Source organism: Microcebus murinus, chromosome 25, assembly GCF_040939455.1.
Source record: "Microcebus murinus isolate Inina chromosome 25, M.murinus_Inina_mat1.0, whole genome shotgun sequence".
Classification (NCBI taxonomy): domain Eukaryota; kingdom Metazoa; phylum Chordata; class Mammalia; order Primates; family Cheirogaleidae; genus Microcebus; species Microcebus murinus.
In genome coordinates this window covers 5,973,159-5,999,296 of record NC_134128.1, presented here as the reverse complement: position 1 = coordinate 5,999,296, position 26,138 = coordinate 5,973,159, and the positions used below count along the sequence as shown (strand labels likewise).

The following is a 26,138-nucleotide window of genomic DNA, read 5'->3' as shown; positions in this document are numbered from 1 at the left end:
CTCTCTCTCCCTCCTCTGTTTCATGGCTGGAGAGCTGGAGATGTTTGGCTTTCTGCAGACTTTAGTATCAGTCTCTAGAACAAATCCAACACTTAGAATAGATTAAGAGAGATTGAACATCACATTCTCATAATCAGCATCGTCACTTTTGCTGCTGGTCTGACTTCAGCCTTGTAGTCTGGTTCTAAAGCTAGACTTTTGCTATATTATGAAAACCTAGTCCGATCAGTTTTACTCCAATTGTAGTAGAAAAATTCTCTATCTAATTGCCCATGCTTATGTTTTTGCCTCAGGCATTTGCCTAATTTTCAGTTTTCATATTTTCTTTCATTAGTCCTGTTCATAAGAATTAGAGTCCCGTCACTGAGCGTGTCTGGCAGATGGGGTTAGTTGCCGGTGGTAGAGTTCCCAGCGCTCCAGTGTACTTGCAGTACTGACTCTTGCATTTACCTTGTTATCTGTGACGATGTTCTTTTCAACTACTGGGACACATCCCATGCCATGTTGGACTTCCCTGGTTGCTAACCTCAGAGTTGAGTTTCTACTCATAGTATATAATAATTTAAGCACATGGTCTTTGGAGTAAGCCTTAGGGTTAAATCCCACCTCTACTACTCACTTGCATTGTGATCTTGGCCAAATTGTATAACTTTCCTACCCTTCATTTATGTCATATGTAAAATTAGGATAATATCATCTGCTTTATAGAATTGTTAGAAGGATTAAATGAAGTAATTATAAATATAAAGTTCTAATCATAATATATGACATATAAAATGCTCAAAAAGATTATTTTCATCATTATTTGGAAGCTTGTATTTATTCTGCTTATTCCTTTTCTAAAATATTCTCCCTATTTTCATTCCCTTAAGCTGGTATCTGCTCCACCTCCCATCAGAGGACTATATTTCCAGATCTCAGATCTTTTCAGTTCTCCTCATCCTAAAATTGGCTATGCTCTGAGATATAATACTCCAGTCCTCTAAAAATCTTCCTTTTCTCCCACTGGCTGAAATATTATTACATTAGATATTTCCCCCTTGTTTATCTATTTTATTATTCTTTTAACGTATTTGTATTATTTTACTTTATTAGACTACTAATTAGAGATTTACTGAAGTTAACAATAATATTTCTCCAAATATTAGAAAAACCTCCAGTAGGGAAATTTGACCGTCGGTCGTTCACATATTAGCTCACTGTGATAGACAGAATATCTGAAAGTTTGTTTATAACATATTAGTGACTGTTCTCCCTGCATGGTGGAATTATTCATGATTTTTGATTTTGCCTCTGTGTTTTCTTTTTTCCTGTGTAAAGATGCATTACTTATACAAAATCATAAAATTTTAAGAATGTAGTGTAACATTTAAAACATATTCTATATAACTGTTTTGTTCAGGGATGAGGTTAAAAAATAAAACTTTAAATATCCAAATTTAGCAAACTGTGACAAAAAAATAAGACAAAGTCTCTAAAATTTACTATTTATAAAGAAAAAAGTAAGCTGTGGTGAAGAAACTTGTGGCACACCTGCTTCCCAAGTCATCAAAGTTAGCATCATCAATTACTGGGATAGACTGACTCCTCGTGCCTCCTGACATGAATACACTGATGGCAACATTACCTTTATGGTATTCCTGCCCAGAATCAATAATCTGAACCTAATCATGAAGAAGCAGGAGATAAACCAAAACTGAGGGGCGCTGCACAAAATAACTGGCCTGTGCTCTTCAAAAATGTCAAGGTCAAAAAGAACAAAGAAATGCTGAGGAACTGTTCCAGATCAGAGCCTAGAAATATAGCAGGTAAATCCAATGCATGATCCTGGATTTCATCCCAGATGGGGATCAGTAGCCCCAAAGAACATAATTGTAGCAATTAAATTTTAATATGGACTATAAAATAGATGATAATATATTGATATTAAATTTCCCAACTTTGATCATTATAATGTGGTAATGTATGAGGATGCTCTTAAGACACACAAACTGCAGTGTTTATGAGTAAAAGAACACACTGTCTTCAGCCTACTCTCAGATGGTTCACAAAGAATAGTATACATATAAATTTATAAACATCTATCAAGAGAATATGAAGGCCGGGCGCGGTGGCTCACGCCTGTAATCCTAGCTCTCTGGGAGGCCGAGGCGGGCGGATTGCTCAACGTCAGGAGTTCAAAACCAGCCTGAGCAAGAGCGAGACCTCGTCTCTACTATAAATAGAAAGAAACTAATTGGCCAACTGATATATATATATAAAATTAGCCGGGCATGGTGGCGCATGCCTGTAGTCCCAGCTACTCGGGAGGCTGAGACAGAAGGATCGCTCGAGCCCAAGAGTTGGAGGTTGCTGTGAGCGAGGCTGACGCCACGACACTCACTCTAGCCTGGGCAACAAAGCGAGACTCTGTCTCAAAAAAAAAAAAAAAAAAAAAGAGAATATGAATGACAAAGTAAATACAACAGAATGTACATAATTGGTGAAGCTGGGTAAAGAATATATTAGATTTCTTTGTACTATTGTAGATTTTCTGCAAATTTTAAATTATATCAAAATCAAAAGTTACAAAAATATAATTTTCAGAACATTATCTGTGTTTCAATTCAGAGGTTGGAAAATTATCAATAATTATAGCATTGTTAATTAAATCTTTAGGATTTAGGAGCAAAAATTCACTTAACAAAATGAATTTATTGCTATCTAAAGAATGTTGTTTTAAAATTTTTTATTATAAAAATATTACATGGTCCCTAAACAAACTTTGGAATGTATAGAAAAGTAGATTTTAAAATATCACTGAAAACTCTATTGTTCACTGAATTCTTTTCATTTTATAGTTTTTACACAAATATCTGTATATATGATCTTTTTCTAGAAACTTGAAATTATGGTCATTTTAAATTTCATACATAGTTTTCTTGAACATAATTTTAATAGTTACATAGAATTCCATTGAATTAATGCACTATAGTTTACTTAACCATTCTAAGGTTTATACTTTTACTAGTTTATATAAATCTAAAACTATACATATATAAAAATTATTCAGAGGTTTTATGTTATTGTCATTGAAACAAAATTAAGGCAAGCAAATAAGTTAACATACTGTTCACAAATTGTCACAATTTATTTTGGCATGCTCCTCTTTATTAGGTGAATGTTTTAGATTCCTCCTATGTCCTGTAAATGCCACTGTAACCTTCTCCCAATGTCCTTCTCTATATTTTTTGCTCAAGGCAGCGTATTTGATCACTCATATACAGAACTAAAGAGCTACTATTGACAAAACTAATAGATCAACATATTTGCCATTTATCTTCAGGAAGTATTAGGTTATTAAGTATGAAAGGCCCGGTTTCCTTAAGTACTAAGTTTGACAGTTGATATCTCTGACATTTCACTTTGACACTTCTTGTTTTATTTTTATTGCAAAGGTACATCCTTATTCTTTCAAATACATGGTTTGGCTTGTGATTGTATTTCAAGGTTTTTTTTTTAGACCAATTTTTGCAAAACCATGGATAAGTAAAAAAAAATCATATTATTTTCAAATATGAGTTCTGTCGTGGAAGAATGCTGAGCCCACAGCTGGGAATATCAATTAAGTGTTTGGTAATAAACGCACAGTGTGCTGATGATTTGAAAAGTTCTGTTCTGGTAGTTTTAATCTTGAAAATGAGCCACGTTGGCTACTAAGGTGGATAATGATGAGCCAAAAGCTGTAGTGGAAACAAATTCATCTCAACCTATGCATGAATTAGCAGCAAGGCTTGATGTTACTATTCCAACAATATTGGACCATTTGAAACAAATCAGCAAGGTAAAGAAGCTGGATAGATAGGTATTGCATGAATTAAATGAGCATCAGAAGAGAAATTATCTTATAGCTTGCCTTTCTTTGCTGTCACAACATAAAGGTGAACCATTTCTACACTGTATTGTTACATGTGATGAAAAATTGATTCTTTTTGACAATTGCAAGAGTTTGACACAATGGTTGGATAAAGATGAAGTGCCAAAACACAGTCCAAAACCAAATATTCATCAAGAAAAGGTAATAGTGTCTGTTTGGTGGTCTAGTGCTGGTCTTATCCACTGCAGCCTCATCAAGCTTCGTCAATCGATTACAGAGGATGTCTACTGCAACCAATTGGAAGAAATGATGAGGATGCTTATGATTAAGCAACTGAGATGGGTCATAGAGAGAGACAGGCCAATCCTCTTGCAAGATAACGCTTGACCACATGTTGCACAAACAGTGCTGCTCACACTAGAGCAGCTGGACTTAGAAACTCTCTGTCATCCACCGTGTATTCACTAGACCTTGCCCCAACTGCCTACCACTTCTTCCAGGTTTTGGACTACTTCTTGCAAGGAAAAATATTCAATTCTCAACAAGTTTTGGAAAAGGCCTTTTGCAATTTTATCACTACTATGTTTCCCCGAAAATAAGACCTATCCATAAAATAAGCCCTAGTAGGATTTCTAGGCATTTGCTCAATATAAGCCCTACCCGGATAATAAGACCTAGTGATAGGCGTGGCTACCCAGCGTATCTGCACAACCCATGCATTTCCTTGCAGAGCAGTAAAGAAGACGAGAAGCCCTTCTCATCTGCCCCATTGTGACAGCTACTATCCCAGAGGTGACTGGAAAGGTGCAGGCAGCCCCACCCACAAGGTTGGCTCCCCCTGTCAGGTCCTGGCCATCCTGTGCATGCTGCAAGCTGAGGCTTTGAGGGGAAAGTCTCAGTGAAGTGAGGAGCAGAACGCTCCGCTTTAGGTATTGTGTGTCCCCAGGGGGAAGAAGGAAAGCTGTGGCTGCCGTTTTACTCAGCACTGTGGGCCTCTCTCACCTCACCACCCACAAACACCAGGGGATAGGGGAAAAGCTTCAGTAAGCAGTCTCCTACTGAGCCCAGAGAGAATAACGCATCCCCTGAAAATAAGCCCTAAGGTGTCTTCTTAAGGAAAAATAAATATAAGACCCTGTCTTCTTTTCGGGGAAACACGGTACTTGCTCTTCAGGCTTCTTTGCTGCTGATGTAAACAAGCTACTGTTAAGATGGCAAAACTGTATGGAGAGTTTGATTTTGGTTAATTGTACTGCTTCTTGTTTGAGATGTAATAAATTGAACTTTTGATTTGAAGTTGGGAATTTTATATTTAATGACCTAATATTTGTTTTTATCTAAAAGTTCCCAGTACCATCTTTAAGAGTTTTCAAAGTTTAGCAAAGCAGAGCAACTTATGTTTCAAGTTGCTCAGAACTTAGATTTCCAAATCAAATTATCATACAGCAAGGTTTCTAAACGGATTTGCCCACAGGTACCAAAGTCAACTGTGCTTCTTATGTTCTTAATATATTTTTCTAGTTTGTTTCTAGCATCTTGAAAAATACCATTTTGAATCAATCCTTAAGCATACATGGTTTGAGAGCATAAAGAGTAATGTATAGAGTTGAATATTATTTTCAACTAAACATTTATATTTTATAGATCAGTTAATTTATTCTTTTAAGAGAGTACTTTTATCATTAATTATTTACCAAAATACCCAATATGTATAAAATACCATATTCAGTGCTGAGTGTACAAAGAAATGCATACATAAGTTATGGCCCCTGACCTCAAGGAATATAAAATTTTAAATAATCCTAAACCTAAGGTGTGCCATTCAATAAATTAACAAAGAGTCCATTATTATTTAGTAGTAGTCTCATTTGTACTTGCTGCATATATTCCCTTATCTTAGAGAATTTCTGCCTAAATTGATGAACTGTTTTTGGAACTCTAGTTCCAAAGATTATTAATAATTATTAATAAATTGTGCTTTGAGTCCTATAGGAAATACTGACTGTGGAGAACTCCATCCTTATTTTTAGTTGCCGTTTTGAGCTTTAGAAATCAGATCCCTGACTTTGGGTTTTAATTTCTCTTTGTTTTGCAACATTGTGTTCCATATAGAATCTCATGATTTTTGATAGTCAAATGAAGTTAAAGAAAATATTAAGGAGGAAATTTCTTACGTGGCATGTTGGTCACCACTTGCCATTTGTGAATTATCTTGTGATACTCTTGAGCACAAAGAGCAAAACGAAGGGTGAACTAGAGAAAAATCTACTCCTTAAAAGCAGTAGTTAAACTGGAGCAATTCATTTCATTCTCTACTGTCTTTAACAAATTGATTAAGATGTAGTTTTATAAAGGGGGGGAGGACCAGAGGCATGAATAAACTGCTTCTGCAAAGTAAATTGTTTTGTGAATGTAGAGGAAAGCATTTAACATCATGCATAGAGTTATCTTTGTGATCTACCAGATCCCAAGTTTGTTCACTGCTCTGTGTCCATCACATGGTCAGCATGCTGTTCAAATCTAGGGAGCACCATTCAAATTGTATTCTATATGAATGGTACCAGAGACAGCTGACTTCGGAACTTGGAAGTCATGATACCTACTTTTTGTGCCCTGCACCATGTACTATTGACTCACTTTTGATTTTAGCTGCAGTCTATAGTAGACAGTTACTGTTACTGGACATGCTGCCAGTATCCCACCTCAAGTGTCCACAGAATTGCTTTCCTTTTCTGCCTCAGGGCTTTCTCTGAAGCCCTCTAAACTTGCTCAGCCCTTTCCAGAAGTGGGGAAGTTGAAATTCTCTGGGACACTGACCAAACAAAGGGATTAGTAATTGCTGCGTAAGTGTTCTAGCCTTCCATTTTTCATCCTTTGGAGAGACAAACCTGCAGGGCATGGTATGCAGTTTTTAGACAGATCCCAGGAAGATTGATCCCCCATCACCTGCAGTAATATCCAACTCATCCATCTGTGCTTTGTTGCCTTTTCTTTCTTCCTTGTCTCACTCTATCTGCTCTCCTATCTCCTTATGTTACTCTATCTTTACACCTTCTTTTGGGAAACACCTAAATCAGGTATCTACCCAAGTCCTTATCTCAGTTTCTGCTTTCTGGGAACCAAGGCAAAGATAGCAGCTTTAGCCCTTTGATAGTGGCAAATTAATTGAAATGCAGAGAAAATGTGTTTTTCTGTTAAAGCTTTCTGCATTTGCAGTTACAGAAAGAAATAATGTAATACTTCTTGTAACATAGGAGGCAGAGCAAGAGACAGTTTTTGATGATTAAGGATTTTGTTTGACATTAATATTGGAGGGCCCTAGGTGTCTTTACTATCTGCGCTTATTCTCGTAGTGATTTCATCCAGTCTCATGGTTGAGATACTACCTAAATGCCTGTTACCTTCAAATATTTCTCTTTAGTGCAGACCTTTCCCCCAAACACCAGACTTATATATTAAGATGCCTTTTTGAAGTTGTTGCTTAGACCTCTCTAGCAGACATCCTCAAACTAATAGGTCAAGAATGGGTTTATGATCTTCTCCAGAACTTTCTCCACATACATTCTTCCTCATCTTGGTTGATGGTAACTTCTTTCTTCTACTGGTTCATGCTAAACACCTTGGAGTTACCCTTGACTCTTTTCTTATTGCGGGCCATAACCAATTAATCAAAATCCTATTGATTACACCTTAAAACTCTATCTATATGCAATCCTCTTTTACTGCCACACTGTGGTTCCGGCCACTATCAGTTCTCCCTTGGGTTACTACAGTAACTTCTCACCCCTCTGCCTGATTCTTCCCTTCCCTCTGCAGTATGTTCTCTATACAACCAAAGCAATCCTTTAACAACAGAAAGCGTATCCTCCTCGTCCCCAAATCCTGCCATGGCTCTCTGTTTTACTGAGGGCAGAATCCAAGTCCCTGCAGTAGTCCACAGTATTCCATGTGGTCAGGCCTGTTACTGTCTGATTTCTCTTCCACTACCCCACCCCCCACTCACTCTGCTCTTACCCCGATAGCCTTTACACTTCTTCATATACACAGGTGTGTGCTCTGACCTTAGCACCTTCGTTCTGGCTTTATCCTCTGCTAGGATAAAGGCAGAATGGCCAACTCCCTTACCTCCTTCAAATCCATGCTCAAATGTCACTTTTAGAATGAAACCTACCCGCACCACTTTATTCAAAACTGCAACTACTCCCCCCGCATGTTTGATGCCCTTCACCTTGCCTCACTTTTATTTTTCCTCTCGGCACTTCTCAGCTTTATTGTACAATATTTTTCACCTACTGTGTTGACTAACACAGGTTGTGTCTGTTTTCTCCCACTAGAACAAAAATTCCACAGAAGCAGAGAACTTTGTTTCGTTCACTGATTTATCCCACTACGACAGTACCTGACATTATTTGCCACTCAAAAAAAATACTTGTTGAATTGAATAAGACTTTGTTTCTGTCAAACAAAGTTTTTCTTAGTTTGCTATTCTCCCAGTTCTTTCTCTCTCGTATTTCATTCCAAAAAAGAATTTGGAGTAACTTGCAGAAATGTATACTGTATAAAAAGAATAACAATTAAACATTAAGAATTGGGGCAAAAGTAAAATAATGGTCATTTAAAAAACCAGAGATAAGGTTAGGTTTTTAGATTTGCTAGAAATGAACCATAGATTTGGTCTGAGCAAAGAGATACCCTCACATTTTGATTGGTTAAAATTATTGAAAATTTTTATAAAATTTGAAGGACTTGTCAAATGTAATAGCTAAAATGTGACTAAGACAGCTTGCTGCAGTCATATGCTACAAAAACTAACAAGCTCAAATATACTAAGCAGTTAACATACAGCAATATTTTTCAGGTTTCAATGATTCAAGATGTTCCCTGCTCATCCCATCTTGGAGAATTATACCTTTACTGATAATGTGTGAAGGTCCAAGTTTTATTTATATTGAAAGTAAACAGTATACATTGTTTGGCTTAAATGTAACCAGGAGCTTAAGCCAACAAGAAAATGTCAGCCTATTTAGCTGAAGCAAGAAAGCAAACTCTGGCTTAAGAAGGACTATTTCACAAAACAAACAAAACTTTTTACAGATGCTTCCTAAAAATTAATTTAACTTTTGTTCTTTTTATGATAATTTTTAGGACTGTTTGCACCTGTTTGGAATTGCTCTTTTGTGGCTAATATCCAGTGTTTATAAAACCATCAAGTTTCAATATTTTGTCCATTGTTTTTGGTTGTTTCTGGTGGCAAGGTAAATTTAATCTCTATTCTTCCATCTTGGCTAGAAGGGGGAAATCCTAACCTCTGTCTGGCAAATCTGCATTTTTAGAGCTCATATTTCATCACCTAATCTGTGGTATTCTGTGACTCTTGACATTTTAGTCCCTTTCATCAGACCTTCTGAGTCCTTGACAACTTTATCTTATAAAGGATGGTGACTCTGGCTTCACTTACATGATTATCCAGGTTGTACTCAAGAGTTAACTCATTGTTTTCTCAGTATCCTAGGCTCTCCTGCTGTTAATATTTGACTTGGTGCTCTGTTATTCTTCAAGTTTGTGTCTGCATTAGATACCTGTTTTTTGTGTTTTTTTGTGTTTTGTGTGTTTTTTGTGTTTTTTTTTATCACTTCAAATTGCTCTGGGCCTTTCCTCTTACTCTGGCCATTAAAATGCTGTTATCCAGAAGAACCTCTCCCACATTATTCAGTTAATCAGAGTTGTATTATGTACTGAAGTGGGTACGTATTCACTAATGTTTTTTTATGTTCAGCATTGGAGTTCAGAGTTGGAAATAGCTGGGTTTTTAAAAAAGTAATTTGTTACTAATTGGATATTTGTTGTTGCTAAACTCAACGATTAAAGAGAATCGTTTACTTATTGGGCTTCAGAGGTAACTTATGTTTGATAACTGAGACAGAAGAATCTAAAATTAAAATGAGGATCAACAGCAGCAGTAACTGAATAGTGTGAAAATGTCCTCAGATTATGCAGAGTAATTAAGAAATTACTTGATAGCTTTTAAGTATGGACTATACTCTGGGTAAAGGATACACCATCATTCAGCAGTTGCACACTGAATACCTGTTGATTAAGTATCATTTTATAAAATTTGGACCTAATGAACTTGGTAGATGGGATCCCTGCTCAATTAAGGAGTAATTAAAGCCTTATTTTGCATTCTGTGCTGTCTAGGTCAAGAAGTTTCAAAAGTGATGAGTATATGTACTTGGTACATGAAAACATTGACTTTCTTATCTCTCTTTCTCATTAATTCTCTAACAAATGTTTATGGAATATGACTTGTGCTTTAAGGAATTTTGTCTGTTTTTGAGTGGTAGATAATGAAATAAAAAACTTAGAAAGCTGTTGCCTGCCCTCAAGGAGTTTTCTTTGGATTTTTGCTGATTTTCCTCAGTTACTCTGAATGACAATTTTAAAATCAAAGGGATAAAAATAATTTTGTTTGCGTACAAAGGCAAAGTAACTTTCTCCCCTAGCAAGAGGGTTGACAAAAGACCTTTAATAAATGGGAAAAGAAATGAAGAGGCAAAGATGTGTTTTGACTCTGTTCTCAATCTTACCTACTTGAGGGGTGCAAATGACACTGTGGTTTTATTTGGAACTTTCAGAAAGGGGTCCGGATCACCATTTTTCAGCAAGTTCAAAGGATGTGTCGGAAGAAGCCCATGTCTGCCTGCCCTGCAGGGAGGGCTGCCCCTCCTGTGCTGACGACAGCCCGTGCTTTGTCCAGGAGGATAAGTATCTGCGACTTGCTATCATCTCCTTCCAAGCCCTGTGTATGCTGCTCGACTTCGTTAGCATGCTGGTGGTCTACCACTTTCGCAAAGCAAAGGTAAACCCAGGTACCCTGGTTATGATCTTCCTTTTTATTATGGTGTAACCACTTTTCTTTTTAAAAAGTAGAATTTCCAAATCCCAGTTGCTTCTCCACTAAGCAGAAGTCTTTCTGTAATACGGTTGGACTAGAGTATGAAAGTTACATTCTTTAGCTTTCCAGAGAAATATAATTAAAATATATTACCTTATTTTAATATTTTCTTCTACAGAATGTTTTCCCTTATTTAGCCTGAAGCTCAGGCGCCTCATTGCTTACTTAAAGGACTTTCTTTTGCATCATCTCTTTGGCCTTTAGAGTAACTTATTCTGCCAGCAACCAATGTGTTAATTTTTCATATCCAAAGAGCTTTGTTATGTTTATTATATTTACATTTCTCCTAGGCATATCAGAAAATGATAAATGACTGAAATATTTTTGAGCATATTATACTTTGAAGAATGAATTTATTCATGACCTATGCTTGGTCTTGCATTAGGGGACACTTCCTTTAATGGTGCTCCTGGGAAGATCTTACATAGCCTTTGAGAGAACCTGTTCTTTGGTTCTGTTCTGAGAAATCAAAGAGTGACATAAGCATTTGTGTACTTCTCAGTCAGGAGTGGACAGAATGCTAAAATGTTCAGGGAAAAACTTTCTGGGGAGTTTTCTCCAGTTGGTCACCCAATTAATTTTATGTAGCCAGTGTTGTGTTAGAATTTGCGATGCTGCTACTCACAGAAACTTATTTGTGCCGTTGCAAAGAGAAAAGCCTAGAGCTTCAATCTTTTCTGAATTCTAATGACCCCTTCATGTTGGCCAAGTGTATAGATTGGTTTCAATTATAGAGATCATTGAAAGTGTTCCCATTAGAAATTAAAAAAAGAAAACAACTCTTTGTGAATGGCATCTATTAAGAAGCCTCAAGTTAACATTTTTTTTTTTAAAAAGCCTCTATTGAAATTCTAGGAGACTGTATCTATTATGTTAATGGTATAGACTTTAGGAGTTATTTTAAATAGACAGTTTCATTAACAGAAACCTGCAGCACAAATTAAAATCCAGCTTTAAGTCAGCAAGAAAGTACAAACAGGCAAATTGATCTTCATTTAACCAATAATTTCTTTTGCAACAAACTATGTGTTAAATTGTGTATATAATAAAATAGGCAAGTAGAGTTGGGAAATATATAACCACTGTCACTTAGATAAAATTAATTGATTTTAAAAAAGCCCCTAGAACAGGTAGAATTGAAAGGTCTATTTAATTCACTGCTCTGAACTTTTTCTGATATAATGTAATTCATTTACACAGTGGGTAACACATAGTTCTTTATGAATTTTAATTGATTTTAATCATTAATGATTGCTGTGCTAAATGAGCTGATGATATATAGTGGGTAGAATGTTACATTGGATATTAAGAAACCTGAGATAGTTTTGGCTAGACCAATGTCTAAATCTATGTTAATGTTATTTAATATTGCCAAAGCTATTAACGTTTTGAATTTTCCTGGACTTTCATGTGAAATGGCGTATTAATGACCCACATCCTGCTTTATAGGGGTATCATGAGAATAGATATCTTTACATGTAATTTTGGTGAAATTTCTTTAGATACAACATAGTTGGAATAGTAGATTAGACATTATCTAGTTTTAAGATGATCACCTTTTGAAAATCTGTTACTTTTCACAGAATATCACATAATATAAGGGAGATATAAATTAATAAAGTCAATGAACATAGACTTTGTATATTGAGGAAAGGAAATGTTTGGTGCAATTTTCTCTTATGATTTCAATTACCAAAAGCAATGGATTAATTATAAAAGCAATAAAAACTTTCTAGGATTTATAGCATGTAGACTTTGGATTTGTTTTTTAAAGTTTTTGTGTGTCTTTGCAATGTTTCTTCAGGTAAAGTAGGAACTTGATCCCTTTTGTAGCAATATTGACATTTTCCTTAGAAATTTTCCATTACATTCTCTACTCACTGATAATTAAAAGAGCAAAACACACATAATTTGCCAGTTTATGTATATTCTGACAAGAAAAAATCCAGTTGTAAAATGGAAGTAATATAATAATGGTGGGAAAGTGGGAGCCAGATTGTTTCGATCTGAATCCTGTCTTGGCCTTTGCATACTCTGAGACTTTGGGAAAATTGCCTAGCCTCTCTTTGCCTAGTTTTCTCCTCTATAAAATGGGGTTCACATACCATATATAAAAATTAAAATGGATCATAGACCTAAATGAGAGTCAACATTAAGAAATTGTTATTAGGGGAAAACATAGGTATAAATCTTCATGACCTATAGTTTGGCAGTGGTTTTCTAAAGGTGACATCAAAAGCATAAAAGACAAAAGAATAAGTAATAAATTAGACTTTGTGAAAATTGAAAACTTTTGTGTATTAAAGGACACCATTGAGAAAGTAAAAATATAATCCATAGAATGGCAGAAAATATTTGTAAATCATATGTATGATAAGGGACTAGTATCCAGAATATATAAAGAACGCACAGCTAAACAATAAAAAAGTACAACCAGTTTAAAAAGTGGGCAGAGGGACTAAGTAGACATTTCTCCAAAGAAGATGCACAGATAAGCCAATATACTAATGAAAAGATACTCAACAACATTAGTCAATAGGAAAATGCAAATCAAGCCCACAATGCCCACTAGCATAGCTAAAAATAAAAAAGACAATTACAAGTGTTGAGGATGTGGAGAAATTAAAACTCTCATTCATTGCTGGTAGAAATATGAAATGATTCAGCCCTTTTGGAAAACAGTTTGGCAGTACCTCAAAGAATTAAAAATAAAATATGATACGACCCAGTAATTCCTAGTATATACCCAGGAGAATTGAAAACATATGTCTGCACACAAATGAACGTAAATGTTTCTAGCAACTGATAAGTGGATAAATAATATATGGTATATCCATATAATGGGTTATTATTTGTCAACAAAAAGGAATGAAGTACTGATAGATACATGCTGCAACATAGATGAAACTTGAAAACATGCTGAGTAAAACAGTCACAAAAGAGCATATATTGTATGATTCCATTTATATGAAATACTGAGAATAGTTGAAATTCATAGGGACAAGAAGTAGATTAGTGGTTGTCAGAGGCTACCAAGAGGTAAGCGTGGGGAATGACTGCTAATCAGCTTGGGGTTTTTTTTTGTGTGTGTGGTAATGAAAATGTTCTAAAATTAGAATCAAAAGAACTCAAAATTAGTTCAAAAGAATAAGGAGTTGAAAAATAAAGCCATGCCTGTTTGAAGTAGGTACCCCAGCTCCATAAATGCTCATTCACAGGCACATACAATCACAGAAATATTTCTATGCTGATAATCTTCTTCAAAAAACATTTACTGTGTATTTATTTATATGTGGCCTTTATCCTTTTCAAGAGTAATTAAGTATGCAAGTGAACTGCAGTGTATTTACCTATTTATTGATATCATTGGCCCTTCTAGGAAGGTTCACTTTCTACCTCCTACCCTCAAAATGAGAGAGTTATAGAAGTCTCTCCTGGTTAGCAATTACCAAGTCACTCCTGGTTAGCAATTACCAAGTCATCAGGAATATTCAGAATTAGGACACATACTCCTTATTGTGTTGTTATAATAGTAATAAAAATAGTAACAAAAATTGGTAACATAAAATTAATTTGTTACTATTTTTCTGGTTTTAATTTAAATAGAAGAAAATATTTCAGAACTAGGATGGAAGGCCGGGCGCGGTGGCTCACGCCTGTAATCCTAGCTCTCTGGGAGGCCGAGGCGGGCGGATCGCTCGAGGTCGGGAGTTCGAAACCAGCCTGAGCAAGAGTGAGACCCCGTCTCTACTATAAATAGAAAGAAACTAATTGGCCAACTAATATATATAGAAAAAATTAGCCGGGCATGGTGGCTCATGCCTGTAGTCCCAGCTACTTGGGAGGCTGAGGCAGGAGGATTGCTTGAGCCCAGGAGTTTGAGGTTGCTGTGAGCTAGGCTGACGCCACGGCACTCCCTCTAGCCTGGGCAACAAAGCAAGACTCTGTCTCAAAAAAAAAAAAAAAAAAAAAAAAAAAGAACTAGGATGGAATAACCTCTCTTTTCATGGGTAAGAAAACCGTCTCTGGAAGATTATGAGTTGCTCAAGTAACTCAGCTAGGTTGAGAAATGTATGTTTTTATATTTTGTCTTATTCTGTCAAGCACATGAAATAAACATTTATACAAGATTAAAAGCATATAAAAAAAGGATAAAAACAGTTAGTTGAAATCAAGGGTGAGGTTATGATATAAAATGGATTTCATGAAAGCAGGGGTTCTGTTCTAACCCAGTGCTAGAGGATGAGCTTTATTGGAGTTTTCTAGTAGCAATACCAATGGGAGAAAAAGAATGAGCCATAATGTCCCCAAGATAAAAACCAACCAGTCACCGAGATGAAATTAAAATATTCTTGGCACTGAATCTTGAAAGAAATTTCTCCTGTGGATTCTTATATAGACACTATTGTATAATATAGTAAATGATAAGCATCCTTACATGAAATAGAATAATTTTCATTGCTCTGTTTCTGTTAATTTTCCCAAATGTACGCTGACATATGAATACTTACATGTATTAATAGTGCAGGCAAATCAGTTTGGTAGGGGTGTCACAGTGTGGTCCTGATACACGGTTTTTTGCTGGTTGATGTTAATGCAGGGATACTTTTAACATGTCTAGATCACAGTTGGCATATATATATATATATATATATATATATATCACACAAGTCACCACGACAAGGCTATGGTAGACACACATGGTTGGTCCTTGTTCCTGTTTCATTCAGAATAAGCCTGAGAACCATTTTCATCAAGCTGGACTCTAAGCAGTTTCTATGCATGACATCTATTTGCTGTCCTGGATCTAGAAAATTGAGAGGATTGCAAATCCTTCATGTAAATTCCATAAATATTGTTGCTCTTTACTGAGTTATGGAAAGGTATTCACTGAGTAACACCAAATGTGCAGTTCTATTCCCTTTCAAGAACTAGTAGGCAGTTTTTCTGTATTTCTATTGACTGCGAAGCTGTGTGCTGTAATAGCCAGCCAAGCCGGGGCATAACTGGCACGCCCTGATGAAGGCTGAGCCATTTACCCAGACATACACCTAGGAAAAGTTCACTCTCTGATCTGCAAGGGGACAACGTGAGGGAGGGCCAGGGAACACCTGGTTAGGGAAGGCACCTAAGCTAAAATCTGAGACTTGTTCCCTGCTGCTGCTTTCACCAATGTGTGACCCATATTCTTTAATCTAGTTTCACCAGAATTTATGGTAAGCCACATCTTAATTGCTTTTAGTGTGTGCATCATATTTCATTTAGGGCCTTCTAGAAATGGATCACTTTGGAACTTAGACCCCTTTTATTTATATTAGAGTAGTTCTGTGAATTGACAAAAATAAACACATTGACAAATAAAAATAGGAAAACTGATGTCAGTGTCAAATTCAGCAGCTGAATCTATACTTCTAGGCAGCAAGCAAATATGCTATAATGGTAATAAAGAATTCTGTGTTCTAAAATGAAATATTAGGTGATCATATTAAAAGACATAAGATGGTATAGAAATCAATGTCTTTCATTTGCACCATTCTTCCATGAAAGTCTACTTTTGAGTACATTTAATTGTAAGGTTTATCCAGGCCCCAGATATCAACTCTATAGTAATAGCTACTAAAAATCATTGATCAAAGATTGGTTTAACATTTTATCATTTTAAATGACACAAATGCCATTGTATTTTGGGGTGAGACTTGTGATATAACACCTCAAAGAACAAATTCAATTTCACTCTGCACAAACATTTAGGAAACTAATTGCATGCATTTGTCCCTATGCCTTTGGTTAAAAATGAACTCCGTTCATAAACTGAATGATTTTGAGCACAGTGTGTTCTTCTAAGACAACAGCAATTTTAAAACAGTACTTTTAAAGAGCCTGAATATTAAATATTTTTGAATTTATTCTACATTTACCAAATATTATGAAAAATAACATATTTTTCTGTTACTTATTCCAAAGAGAGCATATGTTTTTTTATAGGTTAATAATGTCTAGTGTTTGTATAATTTATTTTTGAATGAAAATTTCAAAGAAATAAGATACACTGGAAGAAATAGTAGCTTATGCTATTCCTGAAAATAATCTTTTGCTTGACTCATTCTTAGTAAATTTTAGTATCTTTTGTTAAAGTTTACTAATTTGGAAAAAAAGCTAGTGATTTTGTTTTTCAAGTGAATGTACTATGGTTGATATTTTCCCTTCCATTCCTATAATAGTTCTTTTTTAAAAAATTAAAAGTTGACAAGAGATTTATTAATAGTAGCAATGCTAACTTTTGGTTTGGAAAATGAGATGTTTTTTTTTTTCTTTTTTGTTTTTTTTTTGAGACAGAGTCTCGCTTTGTTGTCCAGGCTAGAGTGAGTGCCATGGCGTCAGCCTAGCTCATAGCAACCTCAAACTCCTGGGCTCAAGCAATCCTGCTGCCTCAGCCTCCCGAGTAGCTGGGACTACGGGCATGCGCCACCATGCCTGGCTAATTTTTTCTATATATATTAGTTGGCCTATTAATTTATTTCTGTTTATAGTAGAGACGGGGTCTCACTCTTGCTCAGGCTGGTTTCAAACTCCTGACTTCGAGCAATCTGCCCGCCTCTGCCTCCCAGAGTGCTAGGATTACAGGCGTGAGCCACCGCGCCCAGTGGAGATGTTTTAAATATAATGTATAAAGCAATGTTTTAGCAAAATTCTGTTAGCCTAATTATGATATTCTAATGACTATTTTGGTAAAATAAAGGCAGATAAGTATGTCATATTTTTATTGTGGTAAATTATGTGTAACTTAAAATTTACTATTTTATATTTTCTCGAGTATACAATTCAGTGACATTAAATGCAGTCACATTGTTATGCAGCCAATTGTACACATTCCAAAGTATACAATTCGATGGCATTAAATATATTCACATTGTTGTGCAACCATCACCACTGTCTATTTACAGAACTTTTTCATCATCTCAAACTGAACTCTGTACCCATTAAGCAATAGCTCCCCATTGCCCTACGCAGTAACCTCTCTTTTGCTTTCTGTTGCTACAGATTTACTTACTTTTAATACTTCATATAAATGGAATCATACAGTATTTATTCTTTTGTGTCTGGCTTATTTCATATAACATAATGTTTTCAAGGTTCAATTGATGTGGTAACATAGAACTTCATTTCTTTTTGTGGCTGAATATTTTATTAAATGTATATACCACATTTTGTTTTACCATTCGTCTATTGATGGACATTTGGGCTGTTTCTACTTTTTGGCTATTGTGAAAAATGCTCCTGTGAACATTCGTGTACAAATATCTGTTTGAATCCCTGCCCTCAGTTCTTTGGAGATGTATACCTAGCAGTGGAATTAATAGATCGTATGGCAATGCTACGTTTCATGATTTGAGGAACCACTAAACTTTTTCACAGAGGCTACACCATTTTTTATTTCTACCCAACATTTCACAAGGGTTACAGTTCCTCTGCATCATAACCAACAGTGTTTTTTCTGGTTTTTTTTTTTAATATTAGTCATCCTAATGAGTCTTGAAGTGGTATCTTATTGTGGTTTTCACTTGCATTTTTCTAATGTTTAGTGACAGTTGAATATACTTATGGGCCATTTGTATATCCTCTTTGGAGTAATGTCTATGGAAGTCTTTTGCCCATTTTATTTTCACCTAGAGTCCCTGGCTTATATTAGGGTTCACTCTTGGTGTTGTACATTTTATGGGTTTGGACAAATGTATAATGATGTGTATCTACCATTCTAGTATCATGAAGACTAGTTTCACTACCCTAAAAATACTCCATGCTCTGCCTTTGCTCATTTTTGAATTGGGTTACCTGGTTTTTATTGCTGAGCTATAGGAATGTTTTGTATATTCTGGATATTAATCTATTAGATATATGAATTGCAAATATTTTCTCCCATTCCATGGGTCATAATTTCACTCTCTGATAGTGTCTTTTGGTCCTCCAAAGTTTTTAATTTTGATAAAGTTTAATATATCTATTTTTTCTTTTGCTGCTTATGTTTTTGGTATCATATCCAAGAAAGAGTAGCCAAATCTAATGTCATAAAGCTTTACCCCTGTGTTTTCTTTTAGTAGTTTTATAGTTTTAGGCCTTGCATTATTAGGTCTCTAATACATTTTGAGTTAATTTTTGTGTATGATATAAGGTAAGAATTCAGCTTCATTCTTTTGCATATGGATGTCCAGTTTTCCCATTTTTCCATTCAACCATTTGTTGAAAAGATGGTCCTTACCCTGTTGTGTAGTCCTGACACCCTGGCTGAAGATCACTTGACCATAAATATGAGGCTTTATTTCTGGGCTTTTTATTCAGTTCCATTGGTCTATATGCTTGTCTTTAGGCCAGTACCATGCTGTGTTGATTATTGTAGCTTTGTAGTAAGTTTTGAAGTTAGGAAGTGTGAGGCCTCCAGCTTTGTGCTTTTCAAGATTGTTTTGGCTATTTGGGGTCTCTTGGGATTCCATATGAATTTTAATATGGGTTTTTCTGTTTCTGCTGAATCACTGTTGGGATTTGATGGGGATTGTATTGAATCTGTAGATCACTTTGGGTAGTTTTGCCATCTTAAGAATATTAAGTCTTCCAGTCCATAAACAAAGGATGGCTTTCTACTTATTTGTGTCTTTCATTTATTTTAGAAATGTTTTGTAGTTTTTAGTGTACAAGTCTTTTGTCTCCTTGTTTGAATTTATTCCTGTAGCTCTTCTGGGCTTCTCTTTTAGGTCCTCCTATTACATATAGGTTGTATCTCCAGGCCTTCTTTGTTTATGTTTTCATTGTATTATATTTGAATGGCTTCCCCTGTGATTTGAGAAGCAACTCTTCCAGCATTCAGCAGTACCAAGCTGCTGTCCTCTATATATGTGATATTTTCACATTGAGCAACTGTTTTTAATCTCTGTACAATTGTTCTGTATGTTTTATCTCTTATTTTGGGGACACACAGGCTGAGTTAAAATATTGTTTTTTTTTTTTCCATTTTCTAGATGTATGACACTAAGGTTACATAGTTGCTTAATTATCAAGTCACTCAGTCTCTCTAGATGAGTTTTATCATATGTATAATGGGGACAATCATGGTATATCTCTCAAGAGTCTTGTAAAAAATTAAGGAGATAACACATATGAAGCACTTAGCATAGTGCCTGATACATTTTCAGTATTACTACTACTCCTGCTGTTATCACAGGCCTCCCTTGGAGATATTGTGAGTTTAGTTCCAGACTACTGCAATAGTCAAATATTGTAATAAAGCCAGTCACACAAAGTTTTTGATTTCCCAGTGCATATAAAAGTTATATTTATATGATATTGTAGTCTACTAGGTATGTAATAGCATTATGTCTGGAAAAAAGTGTCCTTACTTTAATTAAAAAATATAATTGTCCCTTCAAATACATGGCTATGCCTGCACGGGTCCAATTATACATGGAATTTTTTTTAACCAAACCTGAGTCGAAAACACAGTATTCACAGGATGGTAAATGTGTATACAAAGGGCTGACATTTCAAATTGGTGGGGCAACTGTGGGACTTGAATATGCAAGGATTTTGGTATACATGCTGGGTTTGAGGGGTTGGGGTAGGATCAGGTCCTGAAACCAATCCCCTGTTTATAGGGAAGGACAATTGTGCTTTATTGCTAAAAAAAAAATTTAAAAAAATGCTAATGATCACCTGAGCCTTCAGGGAGTCACTATCTTGCTGGTGGAAGATCAGTGTTGATGGCTGCTGACTGATCTGGGTAGTAGTTGCCAAAGGTTGGAGTGCCTGTGGCAATTTCTGAAAATAACACAACAATGAATTTTCCCACATTCATTGACTCTTCCTTTCATGAAAAATTTCTTTGTGATATGCAATGTTGTTTGACAGCATTTTACCCACATTAGAACATCTTTCAAAATTAGAGTCAATCCTTTCCAACCCTACCAGTGTTTTATCAACTAAGCTTATATAATATTCTAAACTTTGATTGTCATTTCAACAATGTTCACAGCATCTTCACCAAGAGCAGATTCTAACTCAAGAAACCACTTTCTTTTTTTTTTTTTTTTTTTTTAGCATTTTGGTTACATTGTATATCTTTGCCTCTCCCTAAGAAGGGTTAGAGTTATGCCCTTCCCCTCCAAAATGCTCACCACATCCCTAAGATTGGGCCCCCACCCCCGAATCCCTGGTGAGCATTGCCACCATTTGAAAACCATAGTTTTAATCAGTCAGTACCAATTTGATGGCGAGTAGATGTAGAGCCCATTTTCCATGTCTTGTGTCGCCTCACTTTGGATAACTGGCTTAAGCTTAATCCAGGATAGCATAAATGATGCTAGCTCACAGTCATTTCTTAGGATTGAGTAATATTCCATTGTGAGCATATACCACATTTTAATTATCCACTCATGAATTGATGAGCACTTGGGTTGTTTCCATGACCATGCCATAGTGAATTGTGCTGCTATAAACATTCGGGTGCAGATGTCTTTATAATAGAATGTCTTATGTTCTTTTGGGTAGATGCCCAACAATGCTATTGCAGGGTCGAATGGTATTTCTATTTCTAGCTGTTTGAGGTATCTCTAAATTCTTTTCCACAAAGATTGCACTAATTTGCAGTCCCACCAGCAGTGTAGAAATGTTCCTGTCTCTCCACATCCTCGCCAGCATTTGTTGTTTTGAGATTTCTTGATATAGGCCATTCTTACTGGGGTTAGGTGGTATCTCATTATGGTTTTTTTTTTTTTTATATTATGGGGGTACAGATTTTAAGGTTTCAATAAATGCCCTTTCCCCTCCTCCCCACACAAGTCTGAGTTTCCAGCATGACCATCCCCCAGATGATGCACATCTCACTCATTATGTATGTATATACCTGCCCTTCTCCCCCCTCATTATGGTTGATTTGCATTTCTCTAATAATTAGAGAAGTTGAGCATTTCTTTATATGTTTGCATGCCATTATTCAGTCTTCTTTGGAGAAGTTTCTGTTCATTTCCATCACCCATTTCTTGATGGGATTGTTTGATTTTTTCTTGTTAATTCTTTTAAGTTCTAGATAGAGTCCTGTTATTAGGCCTTTATCAGAGGTGTAGAGAGCAAATATTTTCTACTACTCTGTGGGTTGTCTATTTGCTCTACTGATGGTTTCCTTGGCTGTGCAGAAACTTTTTAATTTGATCAGATTCCATTTGTTTATTTTTGATGCTGCAGTGATTGCCTTGGAGGTCTTCCTCAAAAATTCTTTGCCTAGGCCAATGTCTGATAGGGTTTTCGCAACATCTTCTTCTAGGATTCTTAAGGTTTCATGCCTTAAGTTTAAGTCTGTTATCCATCTTGAGTGAATTTTTGTGAGAGGTGAGAGGTAGGGATCCTGATTTGCTCTTCTGCATATAGCTAACCAGTTTTCCCAGCACCATTTATTGAAGAGAGATTCTTTTCCCCAATGTATATTTTTGTCAGCTTTATCAAAGATTAGATTACCGTATACTGATGGTTTTATCTCGGGTATCTCAGATCTATTCTAGATATCTATGCTTCTGTTCTTGTGCCAGTACCAGGCTGATTAATTATTATTGCTTTATAATACAGCTTGAAGTCAGGGAGACTGATGCCTCCCAGTTTGTTCTTTTTATTTAAGATTGAATCTTTTTAGCATGTAGTGGGCAGGTGGGAGGGGGGAGGAGGAAAGGGGTGTATGCTTCCATAATGTGTGTGATGCACACCACCGGGGGATTGGCCATATAGGGGGGAAGGAGGGGAGGGCAGGAGCAATATGTGTAACCCTAACTATATTTGTACCTCTGTAATATGATGAAATAAAAGAAAAACAAAAAAAGAAACCACTTTCTTTGCTCATCCATAAGAAGCAACTTCTCATCCATTCAAGTTTGATCTTGAGATTGTAGCATTTCAGTTACATCTTTGGGCTCCACTTCTAATTCTAGTTCTCCTTCTGACTCTACCGCGTCTACAATGACTTCCTCCATTGAAGACTTGAACTCCTAGAAGTCATTCATGAGTGTTGGAATCAACTTCTTCCAAACTCCTGTTAATGTTAATATTTTGACCACCTCCCATGATTCACTGATGTCTTTAACCCTTTGCACTCGGATGTCGAGTATGGATAATGTCGAATAGATAATGAGAAAAAAAGCAAGCGAGTGCAAAGGGTTAATAGCCTCTAGAATGGTGAATCCTTTCCAGAAAGTTTTTAATTTACTTTTCCCAGGTCAATCAGAGGAATTCCTGTCTATGGCAGCTACAGCCTTACAAAATGTATTTCTTAAATAATGAGATTTGAATGTCAAAATTACTCCTGGATACATGGGCTACAGAATGAGTGTTGCATTAGCATGCATGCAAACATTAATCTCCTTGTATTAATACGTTTTCATCAGAGCTCTTGGGTTACTATGTGCATTGTCAATGAGCAGTAATATTTTGAAATGAATCTTTTGTCTGAGCAATAGGTCTTAACAGTGGGCTTTAAATATTCAGTAAATGATCTGTACACAAATGTGCTGCCATCCTGACTTTGTTGTTCCATTTATAGAGTAAAATTGATTTAGCATAATTCTTAAGGGACCTAGGATTTTTGGAATGGTGAATTAACATTTGCTTCAACTTAAAGTTACCAGCTGCATTATCCTCTAATGAGGGAGTCAGCCTATCTTTTGAAGCTTTGAAGCCAGGCATGGACTTTTCCTCTCTAGCTATGGAAGTCCTAGGTGGCATCTTCTAATAGAAGGCTGTTTCATCTACATTGAAAATATGTTGTTTAGTGTAGCCACTTTCATCCATTATCTTAGCTAGATCTTCTGGATAACTTGCTGCAGATTCTTGATCAGCACTTGCTGCTTTGCCTTACACTTTTATGTTATAGAGATAGCTTTTATCCTTAAATTCCATGATCCAACCTTTGCTGCCTTCAAACTTTTCTTCTGCTGTTTCCTTACCTCTCTCAGCCTTCATAGAATTAAAGAGAGTTAAGGGCCTTGTTTTGCATTAGGATTTTGCTTAGGGGAAGGTTGTGGCTGCTTTGATCTTCTATCCAGACCATTCAAACTTTTTTCATAACAGCAATAAGGCTGTTTTGCTTTCTTATCATTTGTGTGTCCACTGGAGTAGCACTTGTTATTTCTTTCAAGATTATTTCCTTTGCATTTACAACTTGGCTAACTGGTCCCAGAGTCTTAGCTTTCAGCCTCTCTCAGCTTTCACATGCCTTCCTTACTAAGCTTAATCGTTTCTAGCTTTTGATTTAAAGTGAGAGACATGCGACTCCTCCTTTCACTTAAACACTTACAGTCCATGGTAGGATTATTAATTGTCCTAGGTTCAATATTATTGTGTTTCAGGGAATAGGGAGATCCAAGGAGAAAGAGTGAGATTGGGGAAATGCTGGTGAGTGGAGCAGTCAGAACATACATCTTTTATACGGGGCTGTCTTAGATGGGTGCAGTTTATAGCATCTCCCAAAAATTACAGTGGTGACATCAAAAACCACTAATCCTAGATCACCATACAGATATTATAATAATAATGTTGAAAAGATTGCAAGAATTCCCAAAATGTGACACTGAGACACAAAGTGAGCATATGCTGTTGGAAGAACGGTGCCTATAGACTTGATTGAAGCAGGGCTAACATAGACCTTCAAGTTGTAAAAACTGCAATAAAGTAAAGCCTAATAAAATGATGTATGCTTGTACTAAATGTATGCTTATTATAGTTTCAAAGATGAAATATATTCTAGAATATCACCAAAAATTCAAATAAGATACTTCTATATTATATTTCCTTTTTGCTATAAATCAATTTCAAAAGCAGTTCCTCAAAAATGACAGATTTACTTTTTTTCAGTTGCACTGTCTCTTTATTTTTATCGTTTTCCATATTAATATATAGTCAAAGGGAGGACGAACAGAGTTCTGTCAAGAATAACTCCAAAGCCCGGAACGAAGATTAAGAACACCAGAAAAATATCAATTAAAGATAGAGCAGTGGGTGGGGAGAGTGTTGGAGGAAGGCTGAAGCATTGTTAGTGAAATCTGAGGCATTTGCTCTTTGGGCTTCTGTTAAGGAGCAATCACTATGGAGGGAGACTCAAGCACCTCCTGCCCCCTCCATCACTCCTGCCTTCCCCACAGTGTTCTCAAGTTTGTCCTGTTCTCTGCTTTAGGTGCTCATTTATGCTGTGAGTAACCTTGATCCTACTCATTGCTAAGGAAATTGCAGATAATTTGGGTTTTTTTCAGGAACCAGTCACTGGTTGGACCCTAAGAGTTTCTTTCAGTCTTCATTGTATCTACCTAAAAAATTCCTCATTGACTGATATATGAGCACCACTGATGGCCAGTTCTTACTGCTAATATAGATTTTTAACAATTTGTATAATTTGAATAATTTTAATTTTGGAAAGAGAGAAGAAGTTGCCTTTATATGCCTTGCTCATACTGCCATTGTACCTAGAAATACCTACATTCTTTAGGATTTTATATCAGTCAGAAAATCTTGAACTTGATGAGAGTTCTTCCTTTCATATCAAACTTTCATACCTGAGCTTTGCAGATTTTTGTATTCGACTGGTGTATTTGCTCCACCCCATGACAAGTTTTTTCTGTAAGTGTAGGGTTGATAGTCAGAGGCAATAAAGAAATAAAGAAGAATGCATCTGGTTATGATCAAAATGAAATGGTATAAGGTGATAGCAAATGGTTTTAGAGTTACACTTCTTACAGTCACTATTTAAGTTGAGTATTGTTGTCATTTTACATGTGAATAAACCAAAGCCTAGAGAATTTAAGAAACCAGTCCAGAGTTACTTGGGGAAGCCAGGATTTACACTCAGGTCTGTTTGACTTTACAGCCCATTATATCTGTTAATTATTGTGCTATACCATCTTTCAGATGTTTATAATGTAATTTAATCTTACATTAATACACACACACACACACACACCCAGCCAACCTGGCCCCATTGTAGTAATCTGCATTCTAGGCCCGCATGAATTCCTTTTTCCTCATTCCCTCTGCCTCATCAAAATTTACATGTGTGTTTCATTCTTGCTAGATGCCTACTAATAAACTGAATATATTAAGTTCTTCCATGACACTAACTTAGTGGCTTCATATATGTTCCTTGGATTATACTATACACTTACACATTTAATGGTGTCCTTTAATGCCTTAACACAAGCAAAAATGTAATGGCTTGGGGGCTGGTGTGTGTGTGTGTGTGTGTGTGTGTGTGTGTGTGTGTGTACGCACATGTGTGTCTGTGAATGTTGAGGTGGTGGTAAAGCTAAA

The 26,138-nt window shown here is 36.0% G+C and overlaps 1 protein-coding gene across 1 annotated transcript in view; it reads left to right on the top strand.

Annotated features, from left to right (window-relative positions):
* Positions 1-26,138, top strand: part of GPR158 (G protein-coupled receptor 158) — a 349,181-nt gene that overhangs the window by 182,675 nt on the left and 140,368 nt on the right. The window contains exon 4 of the mRNA XM_012777345.3: positions 10,492-10,715. Within this exon, the coding sequence (XP_012632799.2) occupies positions 10,492-10,715 (224 nt within the window). The remainder of the gene's footprint in view (positions 1-10,491; positions 10,716-26,138) is intronic.